Source organism: Grammomys surdaster, unplaced genomic scaffold, assembly GCF_004785775.1.
Source record: "Grammomys surdaster isolate TR1022 unplaced genomic scaffold, NIH_TR_1.0 64, whole genome shotgun sequence".
Lineage (NCBI taxonomy): Eukaryota > Metazoa > Chordata > Mammalia > Rodentia > Muridae > Grammomys > Grammomys surdaster.
Window position 1 is genome coordinate 4655011 of NW_021604566.1, and position 20801 is coordinate 4675811.

Below are 20801 nucleotides of genomic sequence, written 5' to 3' on the forward strand. Positions count from 1 at the left end.
TTATCATTATGACTTAGAATATGTTGACCAGCCCTGGTGGTAAATGCACGCGCCAGTCACCCTGGGTTTACTTCTGGTAGAAGCTTATAACTCAGCATCTAGTTAAACTGCTCTGTTTCTTTGTATGCTTGTTTATACTATGCAAGTATTAATAATGGTACTTAACTCTCAATATATACAAAAAATAAATTAGTTAATGCATAGCAGTAGATATGTATATAGGTTGAGAAGACACGGAACACACTAAAAAAGTTACAATGTCTATAACTGCTTACATTTTATTTTGAAATGCTATTGCAGCCTTGGCTCAAAATCACTTAACTTTGGTACATTTGGTACATTTTGAGGGAAAGTGTTCATCCAGAACAGTAACATGAACATATTCAATTAGCCTACAGTTTGGATAGACTAAAACCAGAACTTCAAAGCCTTAGCTGGCTTGAGAATGCTGCCAAATTTAAAAACTGAATTTGAGTAGATGAAATAGAAAGTAACACATTCTAGAATATGCATGGACCACAGAACATCTGATACACTCCACTACTTCTGCTCCGTTTAGTTTGTTGTAGTAAAAAAAAAAAAGTGTCCATATTTTAAGTGATTCTTTGGCATCTCAACATTAAAAACATTTGCAAACAAACCAGTGCACCCCACAGCAGGCCATGCTGGAGAATTCCCTGTGAAGTTCTTTGTTGAGGTTTGCGTTGTTGGACATGTTGGGTGACCGGTGTTTAGGAGAAGTACAACTGACTAATGGAGCTGCACCCTTGTGTAAGTCATTAGGACTCAAGGCCCCTGAGCCTTGTGCTAATCTCTGGATTGTACTCATGTCATTCAATAAAAGATCTTGTGACCACTTAGGTAGGCAGTGTGCATGATATGAACTGTGTTTATAGGGTGATACATGAAGAAACCTTTCAGCATGAAAGGTGGGCCTGATGAGTTCTTCAGTGTTATTAGGGGGCTTCTTACCACCACAATTCAGTATTGCTGACTATAGTAGAGAGTCTGATGTATCTGTGGATCTTATTTAACCATCTTATAGAGCTAGTAATCCTTAAAGATGAAATATAGTGTCTCTGACATATGGATTTCTGTTTGTATATCATTTGGTGGTATGAAAAATGTCCATATTACCAACAACTTTTACTTCTATCAATGGCAGGTTTGTTTTGAAAAGTGGATTCTCACATTTGCAAGTTCCTATGTCTCAAAAGTCTACCACTAAGAGCCTATCCAGACCTAGTTTTGAAACTGATTATATCAGTCCATTTAATGATTAACTTGGGAAAAAAATCTTTCTTAAACTAAAGAGGAATATTTTCCTCATTTCCCATTTATCAAGTGACATAAGACAGAGGAGGATTAAGTCTCAATGGAGTGATTCAAACCCAGCATTGCCAAGTGTACTTTGCTGCTGTCAATGCTCTGGCTTGTTTGGCAGTTTTGCAATGGAGCTGCCCTGTGAATAGCCTCCTTCTCTCTGTTCCTAACTTGCAAATATATGGGTCAATTTGTATGCATTTGCCTGTTTATATTGATTCTATGTATTTGAATTTCTTCAGGAAAAGAAATTGGATCATGGTACCTGTATGCTATTGTTGGGTTTTTTTACATTCCATTCTTAGTTATGGCTTCAGTGGCACATGCTTTCTTCGAATATTACTGTCAATTTAAAATGCTTTTTAATCAGAAGGCCATTAGAGTGAAGCCAGCTTCAGACCATTACGAAGCTCTGCATTTTTTCTTTTTGAGAGCTAGACTCAGAATTCACGGAGCTGAGCCTCCTCCTCATATATTCCATTATTTTTTTTTTTTGCCTTTCAGAAAGCGTGCCATTCATTTAATACTTCATTACAGCCCAACTGCAGTATGTATACATGGCGTGCAAAATGAGCCATTTTGTTTTAAAACAGATTGCAGATGAAAGGAAACCATTCATTTCTTGCTTGCTTGCTGTAATTACTAGAGCACTAATTACTCCAAATCACTGACACACAGGGTCAGGAAAGATGACAACAGAAACATCAAAGGAAAGATGTGGCTCACTTACTATAACAGATTTTACATATTCTCAGCCACGGTATTGTTTTATGGCCACTGTTTCCCAGTTTGATGGTAAGGGGTTTTTTAAAGAAAGAAAGAAAAACATACACACAGTCAAGATTGCTCAATGTTTACTCTTATTTCATTTGCAGTTTGACGGTGAGAACATGTATATGAGCATGACAGAGCCGAGCCAGGACTATGTGCCAGCCAGCCAGGTGGGTTAATTAATCTTCTCTGCCTTGTTTCAAATTGTAATTAAACAAATTCAAAGAGTTGCATTGCAAATGAGTCGCACTATCAGTAACTGCTGCAATCAGGAATAATCATAATTTATAAACAAAGCATTTAAGCCTTGTTTCCAGTTAATGAGATGGAGCTGATAAAATACCAGCCTTGGCATTTGTTGAAGGATGCTACCTTGCTTCCCCTCCAGAATGGCAAGCAGCTGTTTTACCAGCATGAGCTTTCCTAAACAGTTGTGTTACCTTTAGGAAATAAAGTCTTTACAGGTGCAAGTTATTTGTGTTTCTGACTGTGGATGAGTTTATCATGGTAAACTACACACGCCACCAATAGCTTCAATTATCAACTTTTTGGAGCTATTTTCAACCGCTATGTTCATCACTGAGGTATTGTGGCTGGTGGCTCCTAGATCACCGCTTTTGGGACTTTCTGGGGAACAGGGGAGAGAGTAGCTATTAGGCCCCAGAGCCTTAGCAATACTGAAACCTTTCAAGGGCACCTTTGTGTCCATTTCCTGGGAAGAGCTGACAAGGTGTTTCATCATGAGAACTGACAGAAAAAGGGGGAATGAAAATGTAAATGGTTACATTTCTAAAAGCAAATGCCTGCCTATTTATTTTTAGATACTTAAAACCTGGCCCTCTAATCCAGAAAGGGCAGTTAAAGCAAAATTATAGCTGCCCCAGGGTGCCAGGATACCACAGAATATCGGAAAACTATAAGCAAAAATAAATAAGCGAATACATGTGAGGAGGGAGAGTTCATGGGAGCATTTTGTGGACACGAACCTATTTTTTTCTTCAACAGTAAAAATCACATTTGCCTGGAATTTCACTTACCAGCTGCTGAAAGCATAAACTCCTAGGTAGTAGTTTTCAATGCCTATTTATCTGCCCGAGTTGGTTTGATCACTGAGAGGAGAGGGGTGCAAAGGGGCTACATACAAAACCATTTTCTTTCACGGTGGTTGACAGAAAACTCAATCTAATGCATATAATAGGAGGGCTCTCTGTGAGCAAATGTCTCCGGCTTAACTAAAAACAGGCAGGCACATATCTCCATGAACTCAGCATTTATTTAGAATGCATTATGACCATTGCCTTATTTCCTGGACACTCCACTACATCATTCAAGCATAAAGGTCATCATGACGTTCAAAGGTTGGGAGTCGGCCTGCTTCCATTTTTGTTGAGAGGAACCGTGTAGGAGCCAGTCTGAAAGCGAAGCTTTCTTTGCTTGTAGAATTTTTTTCCTTTACTGAATTCATTCTGCTAAGTACCCTCCAGGACCCATAGGTAGTTCTGAATAGGACTGTTTGATTAAAAAATGAAAAATGTTACTATTAATTTGCTTCTAACCATCAATCCCAAAACTGTACTGACAAGTTTAGTATTACTATCAGATTAAAGCCACCCGGTACCATCTCTTTTGGGCCTTTAGGGTTTTGAAGTGTGAGGGCTAATTGAATTTGTTTGAAACAGTAGAAACACAAACTCAATAAATGATTACAGTTACGAAGCAGCTGCTCTCTCACAGAGACTCATTATGCACGTTTTAAAGAGTTTTGGATAAAGGATGGCAACGTCAGGATATATGCATCTGAGCAGTTCAGCTCCTTAGGTTTCTAAATTCAACTCTAGTGTGGAATATTAATCCCCTGCTAAAGCCAAACCAGCAGCAATGTTTTTCTTAATATTTTGGCCAGGAGTTCCTAAGAATATTTCCAATATAATGGCTGTTTATAATGAAGGAATAAAAGAGAGCTAAAGAATTTCGTGCTTTCTAAAGATATGGCAACTTTGTGAGCCAGGAGCAAGGTTTTGTTTTTGTTTTTTAAGTATATTTTAAAACAATTTATTAAAATTCTTTTTTAGAATGAGTTGCTTTAAAAATTAGACTAATGTAAGAGAATACATACCCTGGAGGCAAATAAACTTCACAAATTACCAAAGTCAATGGTCTTTGCTAAATTGTACACTTAACAGTCTTTTTGTTTCCTGCTATATACTGTGTTCAAGAATTCATTACCTAGTGTACTTTTTGGCAGTCTTAATCAATGTATCCTTTAGACAGCCATAAATATGATCTCCACCATCCTGTAGGAAAGAAAGGAGTTGTGTTCTGTTTCCTACCTAACATCAAACAGCTGTGTAGCTTAGTGGTCCAGAACAATTTGCCTCATCGCATCAGTCAACATTGGAATTCCTGTTTAGTTCTCAGCTCGGTGCCTGCTGTGGGACGTACAGACCACGTTGCTAAGTAGCAGCATATGGAACAGTGCTGTTGCTGCGATGCTTCTGCAAGCGAATAGCATAATCCTGAACTTGAGATGATTTTTATAGAAAGCCTATGCTGGAGCTACTCCAGAAACGAAAGTACACTGTAAAAATTAATGATATTCTTTTAGTCAGTCTCAAAGGGCTCCTTGCCCTATCTTCTGAGAGCATTCTCTACCTCTTAAGCTAGTGTATACAGACCCTTAAATGTTTCTGCATATGGCTTGGTAATTGATAGGCAGATTTTAAATTGAAAACACCACCCATAATAAGACTGACAAGTATGTAATAAAAGCCCATAACATTGCCACTGCGCCTTGGCGCCATGCTTGGAAAGCCGACTGTTTTCTGCTCTAACAGCTGTAACTGTTCTGGGCACTCAGGACTTGAATTTAAACACTATTTAACTTGTTTTAACCCTGAATATAATCATCTTACTCCATTCGATGCAATATTTCTTTTCGGGTGTTTCCAAACCGTGTCTGAAGGGACCATGTTGCTGGATTCCCCATGACCTTGCAAGATCTGGCTTGTCCTGCTTGAGAGAAGCTGTGAAGGGACTAATGGAGAGCCAGATGTGGAGGGGACAGGTGTCCACAGCCTTCTTGTCCTGCTTGACTGAGATAATAGTTAGACCAAGAAACAAAGGAGGAGATACATTGAAAGAATAAGCCTGCAGCCCTACCATGCAACATGAAGACTGTTGTTAATATACTTGGAATTCCTCCCAAAGGAGTAGATGATCTCCCTGCTGTATGCCAAAATAAGGGCTCCTCTGTGATGATAGTCACATTTGCCTGTTTCACTGCAGGGACCATTTCTTGGTGTCTATATACTACAGATAGTGCTGGGTGTCTTGAATAGATACAACAAAATTTTACTCAAGAATTATCTAGACTGCTATGGCAGAATGCATGCCAAAGTGGTGGGAAACAGGGCTTCCTGCCTGGGCTGGAACCCCCAGACCTTCCTTAGTCTTGTCAGATCCACCTACTGTGAAGCCCTTCTTACTGTTCGTCATGGTAAGCTCTTCTCTCTAGCTCCCAGTAGCACTGCAGTACCTCCCACAGTTCCTTAGATGTGTCCTAACTTAAGATGGTTGTGACCCTCTGAACTAAGTGCATCACAAGGACGAGTGTCATTTGGATTTCTTCATCAGTGCCTTCTGTAGCCCCTGAAATAGTCTATTCTTGGGTATGCATCCTTGCTTCCCATTCTTTCTTCTTCCATGGACATTTGAGGAGCATTCCTTTCACATTGCCTCTCCATCCTCTGCTCCCTGCTGTCCAGTCCTAAGGACAGCATCTTGCCCCTGGTCCATAGACACAAGAACAACATTCCTTCAGGAATAGATCTCTGTGAAGAGGTGGAAAAGGATGGGTCATATTTAATAGTTCATTGCTGGTGGATTTCCAAAGGTTTTCTAATATTCATTAGTGGAGAAGCTTAGGTTTCGTGGTTGAAAAAAAATGTTTGAGAAATTACATCAGCTATGACCTTTGCCTTGACTACACTAATTTTTTTTCTATTTGATTGTTCCATTCTCATTCCCCCCATCCTCCTTCCAACACCCCTTCTTCTACCTTTCTTCTCTCTTTCCTTCTGCTGTCTTCCTGTCTGGGAACAGTTATCCTTCAGTTTGAATGTATTATTTGTACTAACTCAGAGACTTACACCACACCCTAAATGTTAAGCATCCATACCTAAGACCATACTCTACATTCTTCTCAATGTGTGCTCCATTTTCTCTTTGCCTCCTTCCAACCTCTAATCTGCATAAGAATTCTATCTCATATCTTCTACTGAAGTTTCAAGGTCTCAAGCAAGTGGTAGATGCTGTGCTTTAGACGGCTGTCCCCAGAGGTCCAAATGTCACCCTCATCCTCTTCTGCACTGTGGTCCTATTTGGAAGGGATAGCACCTTTGGGAAGTAAAGCATAGTAGGAAATCCTTAGACTATAGGGGACACACTCTTACTGTGGATTGTGAGACCATGACCCCTTTCTCTCTTGGTTCCAGTTACCATCTAGCAGGCCCATCAGCAACCTAAAGCAAAGGAGTTGAAACTTTATTGAAACTTGTAAAACTCTGAACCAAAACAAACCTTCCCCTTCTAAGATAATTACCTCAGATACTTCTCTATTCATGAAGCTAACCAATACAATAAAGCATAGTGGTGCTATGTTTTCCTCCAGTCTTAAGACACACTAGCTCAAACTTTTTACAGTTTATTTAAAATACAAATAAAAATTCAGGAACATCCATACATGTGGGACAACTCTCCTATGAGTTTCAACTTTGCTTTCTGAGTCATCTGGGGACCGGTACCTGGTAGCAGCACAGACCTCAATTTACCACTTCATCAAGTTGTGATGCATGACTTCCAGCTTTCCTACACATCAAACTTCTTTTCTCAAAGTGATAAAATTACTACCTGGTCAGTGAGTACAGTCCTGTGGGGATGCATTCATGACTCAAGCTGCACTTAATTCCAGGTAGTCTTGACTCTAGTTTTGATGTTTCTTCTTTCAACCACACCATTCTGTTCTGGTCACCATCCCTCCAGAGTTCATCCTACCTGCTCACTTCTGCCACCTGCCTGCTTCTCCTCACTGTAACTGAAAGGTGGACTTCAAGGTCTTGCAGTGTGTCACATCTCCCATGTGAAGGAGCAGGCTTGCTTCTCTATAGCACATGACCCTCAGAGTCTTCCCTATGTGGCTGTGAACCCTCGAAGGTTGGATTTGCTGCTCTTCTTTCTCTCTAGGCCTCACATGCCTGGAAAAATATTTGAATCATCAGAGTCTGCCACATTATTTATTGTAAGATAAGTAAATGAATGAACATATTGTGTGTGTTTTTATCACATTGATTCTCTGACACTTCCATTCCTAAGAATTCTCAATTTTGCCTAGCCGAAATGTAGCATACCTCGAATTACTTGGCTTATTGTAGTATTGTCTCGGTGATAAGCCAAGACACATTTAATCTGAGGTGCTAGAGTCCCCTTCTCCTGGGAGAGTCATTTCAAGAATGGGACATGCAGTGTTAATATGGTAATAAGCTAAAAAATAACTGGTATTATCATCACAGCAACTTGCTGCTGTTTACAGTAAGCAATCCAACGGTGGTGGGACCACTTGGCTCTCCAAGTTCAGTTGTGCACCAATATTTTCCCAAATCTATTCTAAGAATTATATTCTAAAATTTGCAAGCATGCAAATGACTCTATTTTGTAACTATATGTTTTCCTAATGAGAGCATGCTGTAGATCAGAGTGTAAATGAGGTATGGTAAAAAGAGCTCTAGAAGGGGTTGTGCTTTTAAGAGTATTTTTAAAGTTTATAAAAAATTTTTAAAAACTTCTTTATTATAGACCATGAAATACCCATGGTTATGGCATAAATTTGAACCACAGATTAGACTGATTGCTTTTAGATTGGTTCCTTTTGGAAATTTTTCAGGAGTAAAGTTAACCTGACTTTTTGACCATTGGCCCAATAAAATGATGAAGCTGCATGTATCGAGTAATCTAGTTATCCCAACAGAGTCTGGCTTCTTAACAAGCACAGACTAGTTACTCAAACCAGTCTTCAGAATAACATTCAAATGATTACTGTGGGGTCCCCGAGGTATTCATTACAGACAAAATTGCTCCTGTTGCCTCACATACAAGCTGAGTTTTCAATGGGAAATGAAAGGATGCCTGGAAAAATAGGCCACCTAATTAAGTTAAACTACTCTAGCATTTGGCTTGACATCTTCATTACTCAAAATTTAAAAGATGCTTCACTCGAACACACAAGTTACTATTGTTTATGTTGTTTTCTTCCTAAATTGGCTTTTTACATGGAAGTCTGTTTTTCTGCATTATATCTTGAAATAGCTCACATATTTCTTCCACTTTATGAAAATGTCTTAATGGTTGTGTGGAGACTGAATATAGGCATCAACCAAATAGATATCTTTGAGCTCATGCTCATTACACACACATCCGTCTTCCTGCATATTTTCTGGATCATTTATGTACCAGTATGGTTAAACTTAAATTTATTATCATTATTAATTGTTATTATTATATTTTATTATTATTTTGTGGGCTGTTAACTCTGTTAATTACAAATGACTATCTATGTGTGAAATACAAATTTCTTAAAAATGTAGATAGACCATAAAATGGAGACTGAAATCCATTTGTCCTAGAGAAGTGTTGTGTTTCATCCCTGCCAGCAGAGCTATTTCAGGAACATTTTAAAACATAAACACATGTGAAGCTCACCATTCCTGATTGCCAGTTTCTACTCATTGACACTAATGAGGCTGCTGACAGGTTAAATGTTGTGTATCATATACATTTCCAAGCGGTGGGATTTGTGAATATAAGACTCATTTTTTACTTTCAGAAAATGAATGTTTGTTGCTGGGCATGCTTGAGCATTTCATTATAGTTGTCTAATAGTGTGTTTTTTTCAGGCATTAGGGAAATGCATCTCAGTGATAAAAATTATAAAAACATATGAATGGAGCAGCATCTGTGGTAAAAGCAGATCCTGGAAATGCCAAGCTCCATTTGGAGCTTGGTTTATTCAGCGGGAAGACCTCGAGAGACTGCAAGCCATTCGAGCAGTGGGGAGAGGTGTGTGTAGGTAGAGCACAGCTGACCAGCACACACTAGCATTTGATACATTTTTCAACCAATTCCTTGCCTTTTTCACAATTACATTTTAAATTTCTTTTTCTTTAAAACATGGAGAAGTATGACCTTTGGAGATGAAATGTGTCTTTGTTAATGCACTATATTTTGGGGAACTCATAAGAAACCTGTCACCAGGGAATGCCTAAAAATGTAGTGGCATTTCAGTCTCAGAACACTAGTGTGTTGAGTCATGATGTGTGTGTGTACCAAATCTGTTACCAGGGCAATTAAAGTTTGTTCAAAACAATCACTAAAATCTTAATATGTCAAGTAGAAGTGATTGTGCTTATTTTTAATATAAGAACAATGCCACAGCCTGAGGGCATTTTTCCACTCACCCCATGTCTCTGACACCTTCTAGTGTCCCCTCATTTGCCACCCCAAACACCTTTCGTAAGTGTCAAGTTTCCCTGAGTAGTTTCAGACCTTGGGTTTGGAAACAGAACAAGCCAGACTTCCCAGAAACTCAGAGGTTTCACTTTAATTTTTATTTATTTCTGTATTTTTCTATACTTCATCTGACATGTATTATTTAATAGTCTAGATATTAAATATATTTGGTGACATTAACTGAAGTGTGTTCTCCATGCTGCCCTTCCGTCCATCAATTCTGGGGTTTGATCCTGTCAGCTGGAAAGCTAAACAAGTGACCAAGTGACTTGGCCTAGTGACTCAGATGGTTCACCAGATCTCGGAGGGTCAGAATTCGAGACCACACTGAAGGCCTTTCTGGACACGGCTCAAAAGAGCTCTTCAAGAGCTGAGCCTACTGTAAGTTTTCACTTCAGGAAATCAGAAAGCAGAAAGGTTCTGGAGGCCATGTTGGGGAGGGGCTGGCACTTCCACATAGCTTTGACCTTTCAGGAAGATGAAAGTAACTCATCCATACTGAAAAGGGAGTCTGATACGCCAGGTCCTAGCAGCTTCCCAGCTTCCTTGCTCCTGTGAAGGCAGCTTGGTGGGTGAGTAGCTGTTCACATTGGCTCCTCTGTGAGGAGCCCATCATAGAGTTGGTCATCTTATTCAGTTGCTATCTTCATTCACTATCAACTTATTTCTTATGCTCTGAAGCTGATGATAAACTTCACTAGGACATTGATGCTTGCTGGAAGTTTAAATCAGCATACTTTTTCGTTCTGTCAAGAATGAGTTAGAATCTTAAGAATGTAAGGGACTGCCAGCTATCACTCTCTGCCAGTGAACTAAAGAAAAGCTTTACCATCAACTCCTTCAGTCCTTCCTACCACTCAAGGATGCTGAGACAGATTGACTGACATGAGAAACACTGAAAAGTAAACATCACAGTGAACTCTTTGGACTTGGGAAGATCTAAAGCCCACGTGAGCCTACCTCTTTATTGGATGAGGCTTAATTTTATTTTAACACTTTGTTACATGTTGGCATTCTGACCTCAGTTCTTCCCTGGTTTAACAGAGCGGTACAGTGTCACGTGGGATTGCTTTGAGAAATAGGTTGAACCAAATAAAGCCAAGATAGTTGAACTTTTTTTAGCTACAAGATCAGCAAATGCATATTTGTGTGTGTATTATATATATATTTATTTATATGAGGTGGCTGTGTGCTGCATCTGTGTGCTGCATCTGGATTGGTGTTGAGTTTTTCATCTTCAGTAGACACGCAGTGTCTGCACCATTACAGTTGTCCACTGTAGATGAGACCCAAGCATAGACACACTGAGGGATTTGATTATTTTAGACATACTTAGGAACAGGAGAAATCCAAAGGTTTTTTTTTTTTTAATTTATTAAGTCGACAAAACACATTAAGTTCCAACACACTATTTTAAACATGAAATTTTCTTGGCATTCCGTGATTCCATTTAAGAATAAACATAGAACTCTAGAATGTCCTAAGGAAATAAACGGATATGATTCATCACAGTGACTCATAACAAGAAAACTGGAAACAGTTTAAATATTCAAAATGTAAACTTGAAATAGAGAACAATGAAATAATATACATATATTTAAACAATGTTCTAGGTAGTATTCATTAGTATTGATGATTATATGTGAAAAGGTTAAATTACAGAAAGTTGAATAAATAGAGTTTGCAGATTTTCACCTGCTGCTGCTGGACCGGAGTATCACCCATGCTGGACCAGGGCATCACCCAGAGCCTGTACAATCTTTCATTTTCCTTATTGCCCCATGACAACTTCTTCATGGGCTGACCATTTTCATCCCTGCTGTAAAGACTTGAGGTCTGGGGTGTAAACAAAGAATATATTAGTTGTTATTAAGAAGTGATCTGATATTTGTACCTGATGTTCCTATCTCCTAAATCAGACACCAGTGATAGGATATTTCTTATTTTTTTATTAAAAAGTGAAAACAAATGGTCAAAATGAAATACCAAGTATACAGTAAAGACGTTCCAGAAACAAAACAAAACAAAACAAAAAACAAGTTTCAGTACTGTTCTCCTTTTTCAAAACTTGATTTACTTGCGTTATTTATAAAATAAAACATTTGGTAAAACAAGATCTCAGAGTGTTTCCAGTCATGAGGATAAAAAAAAACTGTAGAAAAATTATAGGTTAAATTTTAGGTTAGATTATATATTGAAAATTGAAAATTAAATTTTTCAATTAGCCCAGTAATCAATAAACATAGAGTAGTGGCCTGTCACTGGAAGTCAGGAGTGACCCTGACTGGGGTCTTAGAAGTAACACCTCTGCTTCAGATACATTCCTCACTCGTCAGGTGGTAGGAGAACAGTGTTAAGGAAACCAGTTAGTTCTTGTTTTTGGTTTCCCTTGTTTATGACAACTAGACTCCATGCTAGGTTTTAAAATGTGTGAGGATGATCATACAGAATTCTAATCCACACTGAGGGGAAATAATCGTCTTCCTCATCCCAAGATCATTAATGAACAATGGCAAAAGAAGCCCTTTGCTGATGGTGACAGCCACGAGGGACAGGTGGGTCAGGCAACTATGTCCCATGCACATCTGGTATAAGTGCTGGCCTCATGACTCCCAGAATGCTTGAAGCTCCAGCTTATTAGCTTTGACCTCAGCTCTTCCAGTCCTAGCTCCTGGATTCTCTGGGTATGTGCAAGGTGACTCCATTTTCCGGTTTCTTGCAAGTTTTGTATCCTGATTTCTTATAACCAAGCTTTGATCTTCTACTGAAATGCTAGTAGAGGCCAAACCTGAGCCCATACCCCAGTTTGTTCTGATTGATGAGACTGGTCTTGTCCATGAAGGCTTTGCTTTGAGCACTGTTTCTGCTGCCTGTTCAGACATGGGTTCACATCATAGTCCTCCTTTGTCACACTTGAGCAAAAATATATGATCTTCAGGCTGGATAATCTCTGTAATCTGCTGATAGCAACACTTCCTTCCAGCTTCACATAATTTCCCTTCCTGGATTACCTAGTTGGGCATTTCAACCACATGGCCTTTACAGAGGGCTTGGATTTCTTTTTCTATCTTCCAATTTGTTCCTTTCTACAAACCATTTTATAATTTTTCGTAGCTCAAGTGACTGTTTTCAGAATGTCTTACGCATAGTAGGCATTCAACATTTCTTCTATACTAAATGAGCGTGAACTGTCTGTTTTTTAACAAGCTTCTAAAAATTAATGACCACAATAATATAAATGCTATGCTTTCTGCCCAAAATTTTACTTTGACCACTATTGGTTGAAAAATAAGTACATTGTGTGTTTTTAAATGAAGATGATTTATTGCTATTGTCTAGCATGTGAAGGAAGACAAAAAAATTGTTTTCGGGATGGTTGGCTTGAGCACATCAATGGCTCTGCTGGACAATTCTTGCTGAGTGTTAAAATGATTTATGTAACAGACCAAAGCTTTCCACAGTAATGCATTATAGTCTCAAGCTATCAACCCTTGTTCATGCAGAGACAAAAGAATCAGAAAAGGATCTGACTCTGAAGGTCTTCTCAAAAGAAATTAAAGATTGAATTGATGCTGTTCAAAGCCTTTGGGAAAAAATCACTTCTGCAATGCAATGTCTTAACTTCACAAAATGTAGAGGATTTTTTTGGTAGTTGTTTACATTTTTTTTTCCTGTAAATTTCTCAGCTCATTTTGATTTCCATTGAATTATTTGCATAAGAATGCTCAGTAATAGAAGATAAAACATGTTTAAACATTGGCATATTTCTGTCCTTCACTTTCAGGAGCTATGTTACAGATTAAAAATGAAGGCATTCTGTATATGCTTGATGGCAGTAGCATTTATTTATCTTTCAAATAAAGACCTATATGAGAACCATATTTTATAGCACTATAACTATAGCCATATTTTTAGCGTTTGCATGACTGCATGAGTCCATCACATAATTTAAAGATGTATATAAGATGCTATCTTTTGAATTCTTCTGAGTTATGGGACTTCTTGTCATCAAAGATTGAATGCTGTACGTAATGATTACAATATGGGGGAGGGACCCACGAAATATAGTGCCCCACTGGTAGAGGATTAGACTTTGAAAAGAGAAGAAAAGACAAAAGCTGGAAGAAACGCTACATTATTTGTATCTGGTCAGCATGAATTAACTCTCTAGTTGGATGATATGAAAACCTGAATTCTCTGCAGTCAAAAAGAAAGTCGGTGTTATTAACATTCCACTTGCAGATGCAATAATGTGAACTGGGAATACAAAATAAAGACCAGGCTGTGGCAAAGGAAATGAGGCTGCAGATGGAGAAAATAGTGTAAACAGGATACTCAGCGTATGGAATATGTAAGGCACAGTGGTTCAAGAAGAGAGTGCCTATGCAATTAAACAGGAAGTGAGTACCTATGCAATTGAACAGGAAATGAGTATCTATGTAACTAAACAGGAAGTGAGTACCTATGCAATCAAACAGTCAGGGGAATGAGACCTTCCAGAAATTAGGTGAGAATTTTCTTTTCCTGTTGCACTGAAATGGGAGCTGGAGAAGGCTGCACATGTGGGGCAGATGTTGGCTTTATTCAAATGGCTGAAAAGGCTTGCAAGCAGACCAATCCCCTGGATTTTTTCCTAACCCTAATCTCTATAAGTGTAGTCTTAGAATTAAATCCTTTCCTTAGTAATTTGCCTCTTTGCCAAAATTTTTCCTGGGAAGATCCCCAAGCCCTGGCCCCTGACCTGTCCTAAATCCAGGACATGCTAGCCATAATGCTAGCAATATATTTTTTGTGCAAAATTAACATGGTCATTTTGGCTCACAGATTCCTTCATCTTTTGGCTTGGATGGGAATTCTGCAGTCCCAGGCTGCATGGCTACAATGATCCTTAAGGAGCCAAGTTGTTGGCCTTTACTAGTCACTAGTCAATCCCAGCATTCAGTATTCTTTGCACACTCTCTGTTCCCTATTATTTTATTCTTCGATTTCAAGCATGCAATTTAGGGACTGAATAGATGGTTCAGTCAGCAAAGTGCTTGCCTCACAAGCATGATGTCTTGAGTCCAATCCCCAGCACACACAAAGGTCAGATGCAGTTACCTATGTCTGTATTCCTAGGGCTAGGAAGGCAGAGCCAGGAGAATCACTAGAACTCACTGGCAAAACAGCTCAGTAGGTAAGTTCTAAGTTTAGTAAGAGACCTTGTTTCAAAAAATAAGGTGGTGAGGCTAGAGAGATGGCTCAGCAGTTAAAAACACTAGCTGCTCTTCCAGAGGACCCAGGGTCGGCTCCTAGCTCCCATGCGACATCTGTAACTGCCATTCCAGGGTATCTGATGCCCTCTTCTGGCCTGCTCTGGCAATGCTAGCACATGTTGTATAGACACACTTGCAGGCAAAACACCCATACACATAAACTAAAAATAATAAATGTCTGTTTTAAAGGCATAGATGGATTGAGGGAAACACCCAGCATTGATCTCTGGCCTCTACACATCCCATCTGGCCTACATCATACACACACATATACCACCAATGAGCACAGACCCAAGCATTCATGCACACATGCCAACACGCAGATACAAAAGGAAGACAGTCAACCTAATTCTATTCAACTAAGTGTGAAACTTGATCTTGGCTGTTTGTGGAATAATTAAGTACATTGTGTATAACTATACTTTTTTTTCACTAACAGGTCGTAACAATAACAAATAGATGGAAATTCCTATGCAATCTCATTTTATTCAACATGTAGTCCCTCATGGACTGTCTAAAAGTGCTTCTTCTTAGATATGACACAGTCTAAGATATGTATAAATCCATTTAACAACAACCTTTTATCAGGCACATTTTATCTGGAGAACATATATTATTGGATTTTTAATGTATGTTGTAAATGCTCTAAGGAACTCTATGAATTGAGTTTTAAAATAGGTTCAAGAGCAGTAGAAAACTTGTGTCAGAAACAAAACTTCTACCTGCTCTTAAAACCCTAGATGAGACTTGTCTGTGGGACTGAACAGCTGCCAATCTTCCCAACATGCTGTGAACACTCTCATTAGTCACTGAAGGAATCACTAGCATGCTTGTAACCAGTCCTCTTCTCACCAGAGAACCATGTGGCACCTTATAAGTGAAACTGTGCAAATACCACCTTTTTCAGCTCTTAAGAAAATGAGTTGTAGTAGTCATGGTCTCTTATTTACAACTATAAACTTACTCTCTTGAGGGAGGTAATATTTTTAAATTGCTATTTTAAAGCTTCAGACAATTCCCCCACAGCCTGAATAGTCCATCTGTTCTTCAGAATTAACCAAGCCTTATGCCAGTACACCCTGTCCCACCCCACACTTCATGCTGCTTGGTTTCTGCAGGATGGTGAGGCCCAGCACCCGCATCTCCAGGATAGTTCCGCATGTCTGTATACAATGATAAGCCTGTAACTCAGGAGAGTTTTGAATTCTTCTGTGACATTGGATCATTGTATATGTATAAAGGTTAGCTGTAGTTTAGATTAGTTAATTTGTGTGCCCGTTTCCAGCTCCCTTTTATTGAAGTAAATTTCAACAGTTGAAAGAAAAGTACAGGAATGCATTTTGCTCCACTGTCCCTAAGCACTCTCTTCTACTCATAGAGATGGTTACCAGTGACTTCCACGTTTGCTGGGGACAAGGGAGGCCAATGGTTTAGATTCTAGCCTCTGGTATGAGACTGTAGATGGTGGTCAAGAAGCAATTACCTTGAAACTCTGTGCCTATACTGCACTGCATTCTGTAGCAAGCCCCAGCCCAAGGGATCCTCCTAGAACACTGGATAAACTTTTTTGCAACCTCTATTTCAATTCTTAAGAAGTGGTGCTCTTGCCTTATAGGGACATGGAGACCTTTTAAAAAGGATCACATACACGATCTTTGTTCCTGGGAGAGTTTGAGAATGGTTGATTGCTAAAAATACAGGCCACAATGGAGGGAGAAAATAAGTAGGAACCAAAGGAGACTATCAATGAGCAAGTGCCACATCTGGTCCTGTGTCAACAAAGGGCTTTACATTAGTCTTCTCAGTCTGATCCTTCTAGAGTGTTCTGTTGCTTTGATCAGACACTCTACTCCTTTCTCCAGACCCCATCTGAGGATGGGGCATTAGAGACTTATCAGCTGACCTCAGGCTCCCAAAATGTCACCCTGGGTGCCCACAAGGGACATAGGAAATTAGTTGCCAACAGCTCTGAGAGCCAGAGGATCATAAATTCTTCATTATGAAACATTTTTTGTAACTATGGAATGGTTAGGAAATCATGTCATGGTCAGATGAGCAGTCCCAGGATAATTGAGACTCCTCTGTCCAGCCTCCTGATTCTGTTGTACCCACCACTCTTCTTACAGGACGCTTTAGCTGTTTGGCATCCAGTGATGTCACTGTTACCTTCTGTGTTATGAACTGGCCATGGTAGTCTTAGGAATATAATTATTTAAGCCTGTGAAATAACTGCAATATATTTTCAAGCTTCATGCTTTTAAAGGCTCAGTTTAGCATTTATGAATGAATGAAGGAATTAGAGAATTTGACAATTCTCTCTTTTAATCACTCAACAAATATTTAAGGACAATTCTAAAAAGCATTTTAATTTGGAATGAAAATAAGTATTGAATCACACCTTATTGTGCTATATCCCTCCAAACTGGGAACTGGATGTAATATAACCTCGCTTATTAAACATATCAGAAGTAAGGCCTTGAAAATCAGATTATGCCTGCCATGTCATATAAAAGCCACTATTGGATATTAATTCATTTCCACATTTTAAAAAAGCTAAGGATTAATTTGCTATTGAACTTTTCTGAAGTTCTTGAACATTTTGACATTTAAACAATTACCATGGTACTTTTATAGAGCATCAATTCCTCTCTAATAGGCTCATGGCAAATAACTACATCATGATTTCTAATGTAAGGAACAGAAACTGCTAAGTAACCTTGTGTTGTTAAAATTCTTGACCCATATAACTATGCATTGCCAGTTAAGTTGTAGAGTCTGTGGTTTTGGCATATAATTGTATGGATTAAATAACCTTAATGTGTAATTACATGAAAATAAACCATGTAGCTTAGCTAAATTGCAGTGCAATTGTTATCACCCAATGTAAAGTGATACCAATTAAACCTTCCTTTAAAATACCACAAAGTAAGACTTAACTACCGGAGCAACTCTAGAATGGAAAGTCGTGGTCCACCAGGGTGAAATATCCCTTAATATTTTCAGAGGGTTAATGGCATTTCTGAAATTAAAACCATCTTTCTCCTTTACTTCTGTATTAGTTATGACTATTGGGGAAAGTTTCAAACAGGCACTGATTAATGTCATAAAAGCACTGTAGAGGCAGTGACCTGGAGGAGGGCAGTGAGTGAGATATAAAGTGATTAAAAAAGAAAAGAAAGAGAGAGAGAGAGAGAGAGAGAGAGAGAGAGAGAGAGAGGAAGAAAGAAAGAAAGAAAGAAAGAAAGAAAGAAAGAAAGAAAGAAAGAAAGAAAGAAAGAAAATAATTTACCAATAACATAAAATCACAATTGGCAGTGGTGGCAAAAGACGGATTGTGAATTCTTATGCTAATGTGAAGTAAATATTTAATCAGTGCGTAGGCATTGTGACAGAATTTAGGACAAGGGAAGGAAATCTGCTGTTGTTAAAATGATTCTTAAACTATGAAGTTTTGTGAAGCAAAGACATTCTGTGTCATTCAGCCTGATAAAAATGATAGCAATGAGCCATGGGGCTCAAGTACACTAGTCTCAAATCTGCAAGACTCTTGGTTTGATCACGAGCAGGGGGGTGGGGGGAGGGATTCTGTTATCTTCTATTGTTCCTATATACATGGACTGTCTATCACTAAGTAACTTCTGCATTCCAGTTTTTTCATCAGAAAAAGGAAGAATAACAGCACACACAGAGAAAGCAGTTATAAGGTTTGAATAAAGACAGGATGGTAAACAGGTCTTCACATTACTCTATATGAAATAGGAGTGGCTAAGTACACATACCTTTCTATGTCACCATCGGGCCCTTTGTATCTCTTATTGAGTTGGCTTACAGGGAACTTCAAGCTAGAGTCTGTATGCCCAGGGAAATCAAACATAATTATGACACAGGACACTAACATCTTTTTCTGTCAAAAAAAATTACACTGTTAATAAAATACTTTGGTAAAGGATAACTAAACTTTTAGAGCAGTTGGCTTTTATTTAACAGAAGGCTGTATATATAAAAAATTAACTGAAAAGAATGCAATCCTCCTTTATAGACTTCAGATGATACCTACACATTCTTTGCTAGGACCACCTCCAGACTCCAGATGTTCCAAGTAGCTCTCCATTTAATTGTGCCTTCTGATGGCACCTAAACAAATATATCAGAACTCATTCAACATTTAGCAAGTGCAAGTTGAAGATTTTCTTCTGTTAGACAAATAGACGACATCTGGAAAAAATAACCCCAGGCATTTGGACAGGGAGGCATAAAGCTTATTGGCTGAACACTCAATGAACAGTGAACACTACTTTCTTTGGCTCCTAGGCTTTGCCTGCTCTCTCATTTCAAATTCTGCACACTGTAACAGGCACTGTACAGTTAAACAAGAGAATCATTGTTACCCACGCACACAAACATTGAAGGACGCTGGAATTTGAAAGACTGACTTGTAGGAATAATCTGGGCCAAAATGTTTCTTTTTATATCATGACACCTGTTTAACAAAATAAGTTCTTTCTGACCCTGCGTATTGATTGCTACAATGTTTATTCAGCTCCTTCTAACATTTTCCCATATTCCCTTCTTAAGCAGGCTTGTCATATATTCTTGATTTTCTTCTGCTTTTCTTCCTATTTTCAAGCTAGTTTATAAAAGAAAAGCCTCTGACATATTAATGCTATTTATCTTACTTGTTAACTTTTATTTCACAATCAGTGTTATATAATATTAATATTGTTTGTATCTTTCACCGTGGAAGTGACTGAATTTAAACAGTTGCAATGTTATCAGCCTGTGGGGGAAATTCAAATAAATGTTTACAGAAGTCATGAAAGCAAACTTCACTTTTATTTTGATGATAAAATGTTAATGGTAAAATTAGCATCTAATGGCATTTTAAAACTCCCTAAACTTTCAGTGAGCACACCCTTAGGCACAGGCTTAACTTACTTCTTAAGTAATAACTTTTTTTTCTTAATTACAAGCAGATAGGTTTTTCAAACCGAAAAACAACTGCCCCAGACTTCTGGAATTCATTTTTACTACATCCCATAATCTTAGCAGTAGGGAGTCATATGAAACATGTTTGATCAAACAGTTTTATAAATTGCCTCCCTTCCCTACAATTCTCATTGAAAAAAAAAAAGAAGGTATTCAGCTAGATTAATACTCTAGAAAAATGTTAATGGGATCTTTGAAATCTGTTTGAGTTCAACTTCCTAGGAAACAAAGCCACAAAGCAGAGGCAGGTTTTATAACCAAAGCGGATGTCTCACAAGCATTTTCTTGATGCTGCAGGTAGACATTTCCACTGGGCCACTGGGTCCCTGGGTTTGAATGGCAAACAAGTAGATGCTAATTTCCATCTGTGTTGCTCTGTCTTTTCAGTCCTACCCTGGCCCAAGTCTGGAAAGTGAAGACTTTAACATCCCACCCATCACTCCTCCCTCCCTGCCTGACCACTCTCTGGTGCACCTGAATGAGGTGGAGTCCGGTTACCACTCTCTGTGTCACCCCATGAACCACAATGGCTTGCTCCCATTCCATCCACAAAACATGGACCTGCCAGAGATCACCGTGTCCAACATGCTGGGCCAGGATGGCACACTGCTCTCCAATTCCATCTCTGTGGTAAGGATGGGATTGTTTGATTGTGGTGGGTATGAAAGTCGCAGGGAAAACAAGGGTCAGCTCCATTCAACAATCTGTAAATTGTGTTGATGGCCTTCTAAACCGAGAGAGAAGGTTTAGCTATGTCGATGGCTTTTTAAATATTGTAAATTCCTTACATCATTTAATTTCATATTTAAATCAGTGAATTACTTGTGTGATCACTCATGGTTGTCAGAGTACTAAATTCTGTTGACAACACTGTTAGGAAAAGCAGCTTGCCAAATTTCATATAAA

At 38.6% G+C, this 20801-nt stretch overlaps 1 protein-coding gene across 1 annotated transcript in view; it reads left to right on the top strand.

Annotated features, from left to right (window-relative positions):
• Positions 1-20801, top strand: part of Tox (thymocyte selection associated high mobility group box) — a 299289-nt gene that overhangs the window by 145044 nt on the left and 133444 nt on the right. Inside the window, exons 3-4 of the mRNA XM_028769243.1 lie at positions 2199-2264; positions 20283-20525. Coding sequence (XP_028625076.1) covers positions 2199-2264; positions 20283-20525 — 309 coding nt within the window. The remainder of the gene's footprint in view (positions 1-2198; positions 2265-20282; positions 20526-20801) is intronic.